The following is a 9,693-nucleotide window of genomic DNA, read 5'->3' on the forward strand; positions in this document are numbered from 1 at the left end:
ACCAGAGGATTGCAGGGGGTAGGAGGCCATTCTCTTGCAGTGGCAATGCTACTGGCAATGCTCCTATGGAGGAAATCCCCCCCTTACCTCTGCACTCCTCTGGGTAAACCTGGAGGAAAGCAGTAGACTCGGAGCCATTCTCCCTGGTGTGAACTTTTCTGTGGCTCTGGGAAGGTTTCTGCTACAAAAGAATGCCCCCTGCAAATCAGCTGATTGGGAGGAAGGAGGGTGAATTTTCCAAGTTAAGGTTCCCACAGGGCTCCCTGACAGCTTACCTCTGGATGAGCTATCAGGGAGCCAGTGCTCTTCTTCCCTCCCTTTCCCATGGCCTACAATTTTAGGATCCATGAACGGTGAGGAAGAAGGGCAAGGGATGGGATTTGCAGCATCCCTTTACCTGTTCATCAGCATTTATCCAAGCCAGGTGTCTCCTTCAAAACAGAGACCACTCCTTCCCCACTCTCTAGGTTGAGAGAAGCCAGGAAAAGCTCTATCACAGGCCCTTGTGCTGCCAGAGTGGAGATCCCAAGTCTTTTATACATTAGTCCTTGCTTCCTGCAAATTTCACAAAGTTTAGTGACAGACTTGCGGCTCATCCCACATGGGAAAGCCCTCTTTGTTCGTCTCATGTAATGGTTTAAGGCAGGTCCCCAAGCATTACCCACTGTTATTTCTAGAAGCTATGTTCTAGGCCAATGGTGTTGTTTCTTATAAACACCTTCAGATCAGTTGTTCCTGCCATGATTACTCCCAACAGATTGAAGGAAGCTAGTTAACGAAAAACATGTGCATATGTTGTTTACAGGGTTGCGCTCATTGAATATTCCCTCCTGAAAATTAAAATGAACTAACCTTTTCAGTTATTTTTCCAGAATTAGTCACTCTGAGATGTAGGGATATGAAAGGTTAAACGATTAATCATTTAATAGACAACTGCAGTGATAACTGGCTGTCTTACCCCAGTTATTTTTTACCTCCAGGCAGGTGCAGTCTGGCAAGAAAGAAGGGACGGAAGTCAGGTGATGACCCAGCAGGAATCAGAAGGCAGCAGGACAGGCAAGGGAAGGGAGGGAGGGAAGTGGGGTGAGGGTTGGACTAGTACCCATAGCCTAAGGGGAAAACAGCCAGCAGCCTTATCACTCATCAATTAATCAATTAGCTGTCTTTCACAGGTGCTCCTTCCCCCTCAGGGCAGGGCTTCACATGGGCTGTGTTGTGTGGGTGGGCCTGCTTCCTCCCTGCTTCTCTCAGTCAAAGGCCCAGGAGCAGCTCCCTGCAGCAGCTGTTGTATTATCAGTTAAACATCTAAACAATATAGCTTGAGGAGGTTAAATATTTACATCCCTTGTGAGGTGGTGCTTGAACACCTCCCACCCTTACAGAAGTAGCTAAAGAGGTTGCTCCCAAACTCCATGTATCATCTGGGACTACTGAGTGGCCAAAGCCACACCCATTACACCTGTATCCTCAGCTTTCCGCCCCAAACTCCCTGACATCTCTGAATGTACCATTCAGAGACAGGAGATATATGGTCCTCTTTTTAAAGAGTGGCTATGAACAAAGACTTTGACCAAAATATTTATAAAACTTTGGGAAATCTTTCAGGTAGGCTTTCCTTGTCTTCGTTTTGCAGACCATTTCAAATCCACATGTGCTGAGAGAACAATCACTAAACATAACAATCCTTTATTTTACATTCTTTGAGATTCTACTTTCACTTGCATCTAATTTATAATGTTAAGATTCTATTGATTTCATTGGAGATACCCATATCATGCTCTTCTGTAAGTGCGAGCAGTATATCTATATCATGTCTCCTCAGATTTTCTGTATCAGGCAAACAAAAGATTAGTTTGTACAGAGACTCACCATGTCTGTGTCTGAAACAGGTCCAAAACTGGTCACATAGATGTTAGTGAAGACTTCTGTTATACTATCTAATGTAAGAAGAGAAAAAACAAACATTATTAGCATCCTTTTTTTTTTTATTCTATACACAAAGTGATGGGAAACATTAGGAACTAGATTCTACTCTCAGTTGCATGGTGATAAATATGGACTAACTCCCCTGATTTCAAAGAACTACTTTGCCATCATATGGATATATGTATGTTACCAAATGAGAATTTGGCCCTGTGTGCTTCATTTTTGTTACAACAAAATGAAACAGCAAAATGCAAACATCTTTCTCATTTTTATAGCCAGCAAAATAATTGCACTGCCTGGTATTTAATAAGGTACTATAATCCTAAACACAAAATGCCTTTGTTGGAGAGCTATTCTTCCTATTGCGGCAGACCACTGCTGTTAAGGCTTTCTAATTCAAGGCTATTTTTTTCAGACTGAATGGCTTGCTCAAAGCCAAAGACAAGAAAGAGCTTACAACACAATTACTAACAGCACTAAAAATAACTACTCAATGGTGTCCTACATTTTAATTAGATACATTTTTAAATGGTGCATGTTTGAACTTAATAGTCCCTTCACTTTATATGCTATGTTACAGAATTATTGTTGTGGAACTGTAAATACAGCCTGGGAAAAATTTGGCTCCTAAACACTACAGTCAAACAACCATGAAATCAGAATATTAAATATTGTAGGGTTAAATAATTACCAAGTTTCCTAGCTTCAGTTTTCAATTAAGTTCAAAACAAAATGAGGTGTGCTAATGGTGATGGGATACAACTGTAGATATTTCTTAAGTGGTAGCCAACTATCACATAAGTACCAAGGCAACAAATGTTGCCTGACAGCAATCTTTTAGCTGAAAAAGAAAAAAAAGAATACTTAAATATACTAGAATCTGAGGAAAGGTTGAACAAACTCGGTGCATTTTGTTTGAAGAAAAAGAGATAAGGGACACATGATAGAAACTTTTAAAATTTGAAAAGCTGCCAAGAGAAAGAAAATGTTCACTTTGCCACAGAGGGTAGGGCATGAAGCAGTAGGTTTAAACTGAGGCAAAGCAGATTTAGATTAAATCTTGATGGGGAAAAGGCTTCTTAGCTACATGAACCACAGGACAATGAAACAAGCTGTTCATGGAAGTTGTAGAACCTCCTTTAAAAACTCTACTGAAGAAGTGGCTGGATAAGCATCCACCTGGTATAATTTATGAACAGTGAAATCCTGTATCTGCCCAGGGGGCTGAATTAGATGAATCTCTTGAGGACTTCCCGTTGATCCTGCTATTAACAAGGAATAATAACCTGCCCTTTGCTAGACACAGTGCTACTCTGGGTTACAGGAGTAATCACAGGCTGTGTAAACATGTTCAAATAATCCAGGAGAATTCTCCTAGTTTTGTTCTCCTGGTAGGAAAACTTACCTGGAGATATCTGAACAGATATTTGAATACTAAACCCCTGAAGAGCAGAGAGCTTGCAGTGCTAATGCTGAGTAGCCAGCAGAACTCAGCATGCTCTGTAGACTCCCTCAGTCTGCCCAGAGACAGATGGCTGCAGTGCATAGGGCAGCCCTGGTTGGCTGACCCAGACTGCTCAGAATCAGCCTTTGTCTCCTTGAAGCACAATATAGAGATGGTGAGGCAGGTATGTTCTTTTCCCTGCTCAGGGGTAGCAGAGTCCAGTGAGTGAAACACTGTCTCCCCACAGGGGGAGGGGTGCAAAGCACCCTAGCATGCTGGAGTACTATGCTGTGGCTTCTCACAGAAGTATATAAACTTTTGCTTTCCCAGGAGAAACTGGTTATTCCTAAGTTACTTAACTCTGGTTGTTCCTAGGTTTTTTTTTCTCTTGGAGCAACTACTTTTGTGCACCATGGTTTCTCCATGGAGGAACTGAATATCCGTATGTGGCCACAGTGTCTGTTCAATCTTGAGTTTCATATTTGATTGTAACACCCAAAATATACACTGAGAGTATCTTCATTCTGAGTTAAAGCTGTTCTAAAAGATATCTTTTACCAAAGATGCTGCATAGTCAGATTTCATGTTTTATTAAATAAATCAGAGTTGTCAAATTGGCCGGCCATGAGGTACTCAGCCACCACCCATCTCATTGCTTCTGCTACTATGGTTGCTGGGGTCTACAGGCTCGCCACCTCTGCTTCAGCTTCTGTGCCTGTATCTGCCTTTGAGGGTAAGATGATGTGGTGGGAGGGGGCCCATGAAGAGGTCTGCCCTGTCCACACTGCCCCTACAGCAGAGGGAGGAGACTGGGCTTCTCACAATGTACATGCTTCTGGGAAAGGAACCAGGCTGTGCATGTGACAGCAGTGGGGGCTGCCTGTGCAGCTCAAGAGAGCCATAGAGAACCACCCCTGTACTATGCAGCCCACACTGTGTACAGCCCACAGGGCATGTGCCCCTCCCCCACCACACAGAAATCAGACAGCCCTAATGAGCCCATAAATGAACCCAAAATATACATTTTACGTGATAAGTCTAGAGCGGAGGAGAGCAGCATAACTGATTTCCTTACATAATCAAAGATTTTTCTTACATACTGTAATAGACATGTTCATATGTATGTGTGCCATTGCCCTCTACTGGATGAAAACAGAAGTATTAATTTGTGTTTTATATAAGCTTTATATGCTAACAGCTAAGGGGAATATTACAGTCATTACACAATGAACTCTGTTTATGTGTTTAGTTTTGGGACTGCAAAAGGCAATGCCCTTGCCCAGAATTTGCACTTACAAGAATTCAACCTAAACAATGCTCATTAACTATAAGGAGCAGCCTTATCTAAGCTATTTACAACCTCATTAAGGCTCCTTATTTTATTTTATGGAGAGCCTTCTGCCTGTAATAACAGCTTTGAAGCTGACAACTCCTAGTCAGGTTCAGCAATTATGCATTTAAACAGAATCCAACCATTTTTTTTAAAAGTAGACAGTCAAGCTGTAGAGAGTCTATGCACTTAAGCAGTTTATGCACTTTACCAGTAATGCAGATAACTGAAGTCTGCAGACCACAGGTAAAAGATTGAGACCAGTGTAGCATCATGCAATTAAGCAAATTGAAAACCTATCCCATATGCCTAGAAGTAGAATACATTATACACTGTAAACTGCTGTGAACCAAGAGCAGCATATAACTGCAAGAGATATACAAAGGGAACACAAGGAGAAATTGTGCTGGTGCAATCTCTTCTGGGACTTTGTCTCCTGGCAGATGAATAACCCTGTGCTGTCATTTATGATGGCACTTGTACACCTCTTTCACAGTCAACAACCAACTACACATTTGTTTTTATAGTTTTGGATTCCATGCATCCTTTCCTAGTCACCAGACTACCTATAATGTATTTTCTTATTTTTAATACAATAAATAAAATATGCTTTTTAACTACAAGTTATCTATTTGAGGTACTTTCTGTATTCTGGCATATAGAAGATCCTTCCTTAACAAATCCTAAGTATGGCGACATTATTCACATTATGGTAATGTCCAGGAATTCTCTACAAATACATAACAAAAAGGCACTCCCTACCCCAAAAAGTTTACAATAAAAAATATAGAACAAGGACACCCAAAGCTTCTGGGACTGCCTTGCTCTCAACATGCCAGTAAGACTAAGTAGGTTTGGATAAAGCATCCTGGGAAGCACAAGTATAGTTCAGAAGTGCAGAGACTGCATATTGCTCATGAGAAACTTTCCAGAGTGGATTATACTATCCCAATGGTCACCTGGCACAGATGAAATAGAAGAGTGACAAGATGGAACACTCTTCAGGGGGCAAAAGCATGCTGCAGGGATTAATTGTAAAATTTGTCCTGCACTCCACCAGTAACGTGCAATCCTAACTATAATTCTACCAATGGTAAAGCATCACTGACCATCTGGTGTTCCAAAAAACCAGGAGCAAGGTCCAAACTAAATTGCAGTGGTGTAACCTGGGGTAACGCCACTGAAGACAACACAGGCACTCTGAAGCTACTGGTCAGGGCTGGATGCCAAAGCAGACACACGTGTGCAGCAGCCCATGTGTGTCCTCAGATTCCCCACAACCGCACCACACCAGAGTGGCCCGTCTCTGGCAGACAAGGATTTGACACACAGGTAAATTAGGTGAGTGAGGGGGAGGGGCAAAGTGCGAGGCCAGCTGTAGGAAATCGGGAAGGGTTTTTGCACCCTCCAGGCCCCATATAGCAATGCCAGGAGGGATCCACATGAACAGACCATGCAAACAGGTGCACTCTTCTGGGGTGCGCCGGAGATTGCACAGTGTTCACACAGGGGGGCACGCAGAGGGGCCTGAACTCCACGCGTCGGCAGCCCCGGATGGAGACTTTGGGAGAGTGACAGAAGAGGAGTCTTCAACCATGGTACGGGCATGGTGCACAGCCAGGGACCCTACCCCAGTGATGCCTCCCACCCAGGGCTCCTCTGAAGCCTCTACCCAGATGGAGCCCTTGGGAGGGTCAGCTGCACCTTGCCCGCCCCACCTGTGGGGGTTGCCTGGTGGGGCCCCTGAGGCCTGGGAGTTGAGGGGGAAGGGGGGGGGGGCAGACAGGAGTCCCTTCACCTGTTCCATGTGTGCCCAGCTTGAGGCCCTGGAGAGGTAGGTGAGGGAACTCCAGGCAGAGGTTAGCAGGCTGCGGTGGATCAGGGCTGCTGATCATGAGATTGATCGGTACTTTCATTCTCTGCAGGATCACACACCTAGCAGGAAGACAACACAGCAGGGGACCTGACGCAGATGTATGTAAGATGGTCACCTCCAGAGCCAGACATCACACAGCTGGGACAACTTCTCCAGTACACCTGGGGAACAGGTATGAGGCCATGGCATCACTGAAAGACAGTGTAGTAGAGGAAGCCACGTCCACAACCACCACTATGCAGACTGAGGGACAACTGGACAGCAGGCCGAAGAAACGCCACAGAAAGTCACTGTGGTGGGCAACTCCCTCCCGAGAGGAACAGAGGGAGTCACCTGCAGCCCGGATCACACGGTATGGGAGGTATGCTGCCTGCCCGGAGCTCAGCTTTGGTGCACTACTGTGAGGATTCCTGACTTAATCCAGCCCTCCAACTACCATCCCATGGTCCTCACCCCATTTATACGGCTATAAATGATGCAGCCAGGAGTAGCCCGGGCCAAATCATGGGTGACTACAACACTCTGGGGGCCAGGCTTAGGAGATCAGGGGGTGCAGGTGGTCTTCTCATCGATCCTCCCAGTCAGCGGTCATGGCCAGCACCATGACAGCTGCATTAGAGAAGTCAACTTGCAGCTCCGGAGTTGGTGCCATCATGTGGGTTTTGGCTTCCTCGACCACGATTGAGAAGGGGTATGCTGGCACATAATGGTCTTCATCTCCCTTTGAAAGGTAAGAGTCTGTTCTCTTACAGGTTGGCTGATCTCCTATGCAGGGCTTTAAACTAGGTTTGTCAGGGGACGGGGATGCAGAAGACAAGAGAGAACCTAGGAACAACGAACCATGAGCGGTCCACATAAGTACTAAGGGGACCAACAGGCATCAGGACAGGGGGGTACCAAGGGCATCTATCAGGGGGCTTAAGTGTCTCTATACTAATGCTAGGAGCATGGGGAACAAGTAGGAGGAACTCACACCCCTGCTTGCAAACTTGGTCAAAGACTTTGACCTAGCTGGATTAACTGAAACCTGGTGGGGCCCTATCCATGATTGGGCAGTGGGCATTGAGCACTATAAGCTGTACAGGATGAGGGGGGCATTCCTCTCTACATAAAGGAGCAATATACATCTTCCATAATCAAGATGGGATCAGAAGAGGAGCAAAGTGAGGTACAGTGGCTCAGAATATAAGGGGGTCAAAGGGAAAGGGACTTGGTAGTAGGGGTCTATTATAGACCGCTGCACCAGGATGAGCTAGACATGGAATTCTCAAGGCAACTCTCAGAGGCAGTTGGTTGTCATGGGTGACCTAAACTACCCTCACATCTGCTGGGAGGAACAATCAGCTAGATCTGATCATTCACATAGGCTCTTAACCTCCATACAGGACCTTCACCTAATGCAGGAAGTATATAGTCCCACTAAGGGAAATGCCTTACAGGACTTGGTGTTTGCTACAGGGGATGATGGGAGATGCAGGGTAACCTAGGGGATAGTGATCACCAATTGCTGGAATTCGTTATCTGGAAAAAGGTGGGAAAGATAACTGGTAAGACAGAAGTGCTAGACTTCAGAAAGACTAGCTTAATAATCTCCTAAACTCATTGAAGAGAGGCTCTGAAGCACAAAAGCATTTTGGCATTGTTGAGATGGCAGGCCAGGAAGGGTGGTCATTCTTCAAAAGATCGATCCACTGGGCACAGAAGGGAAGAATCTCATTGCACATGAAGTGGGGAAGAAGAGCCAAGAAACCCTCTTGCCTGAACAGAGAAATCCAGGAAAGCCTAGGAGTGAAAAAATAGGCATAGACTGTTGAAGAAGGGAGTAGCCACAAAGAAGGGGTATACCTACTTGTCTTGCACTTGCAGGGAGTCAGTTAGAAAAGTCAAAGCAGCAATAGATCTCAGGCAGGCATAAAAAATTAAAGACAGCAAAAAGTCCTTCTCCGGGTATACAGGGAGCAAAAAAAAAAAAGGCATATGGCAACATAGGACCCCCACAGGACAGACTAGGGCAATTGCTGACAGATGGGAGTGACAAAGTTGAGCTCTTCAATGAGTTTTTCACATGTGTATTCCTGAACACGGATAAAAGACATATCTCCCCATTGGACTATAAGCAGGTACACGAGGGATGCCAGCCCACCAACAGTTAGTGTCGACCTAGTCAAGGGATACTTGGAGGGAGTGGACACGTTTAAATCAGCAGGCCCAGACGATCTTCATCCAAGGGAATCAGTCAGTGTCATAGCAGAACCACTGGCAAAAATGTTTGAGCGCTTGTGGCGCTTAGGACAGGTCCCAGATGACTGGAAAAGGGCCAGTGTGGTCCCCATTTTCAAGAAAGGAAGGAAGGAGGATCCGGGTAACTATTGGCCAGTTAGTCTCGCCTCTATCTTTGGGAAAACCTTTGAAAAAATTAATAAGGAACACATTTTCTGGAGTCCAGCAGGAAAAATAATGCTGAAGGGCAACAAGCATGGATTCATAGCAGGTAGATGCTGCCTGACTAACCTTGTTTCTTTTTACAACCAAGTCACAAAATGCTTAGATGCAGGAGCAAGGTAGATGTCATCAACTTGGATTTTAAAAAGGCCTTCGATATGGTGTCTCATCTCATTGTTATAAACAAACTAAGCAGCTGTGACATAGATGATTATACAGTTAGGTGGTTATCAAACTGGCTTATTGGGACACCCTCAGAGAGTGGTGGTAGATGGGTCTGTATCAACCTAGAAAGATGTTGTAGCAAAACCCCCAGGATTTTTTTGTTTGTTTTTTTAAATGTATTCTCTCTCCTTCCCCAACCACTTCTGACTTTTTCTCTCCTTCTCTATTCCCTAGATAAGTATAAGTATGCCAAGATGTAGGATAAGCTTTAAAATTTTTATTTGGGTAGCAAGTTTTTGGTTTTGGATAGCCACTGTTTTATATTGTATTATTAGGTTTGTAATGATTCTTATTGGTGTATATTGTATTATTATCATTTTTGTATTGATTTTTATTGTTTCATATGGATATTGTATGGTTTAGGCCTGTGTTTGTAAGTGAACCGAAGTCATGTCAAGTCTCCATCTTGTGTCCTCTGCCTGGGCATCCCCTGTATCGTAACTGTATGAG

General features: G+C 44.5%; 1 protein-coding gene across 2 annotated transcripts in view; it reads right to left on the reverse strand.

The window, feature by feature from the left end:
* Positions 1-9,693, reverse strand: part of GABRA2 (gamma-aminobutyric acid type A receptor alpha2 subunit) — a 116,360-nt gene that overhangs the window by 66,731 nt on the left and 39,936 nt on the right. For both annotated transcript variants that reach the window (XM_019553427.1, XM_019553428.1), the window contains exon 4: positions 1,870-1,937. In XM_019553427.1, the coding sequence (XP_019408972.1) occupies positions 1,870-1,937 (68 nt within the window). The remainder of the gene's footprint in view (positions 1-1,869; positions 1,938-9,693) is intronic.

This window comes from Crocodylus porosus, unplaced genomic scaffold, assembly GCF_001723895.1.
Source record: "Crocodylus porosus isolate Cpor-Errol unplaced genomic scaffold, CroPor_comp1, whole genome shotgun sequence".
Taxonomy (NCBI): Eukaryota; Metazoa; Chordata; order Crocodylia; family Crocodylidae; genus Crocodylus; species Crocodylus porosus.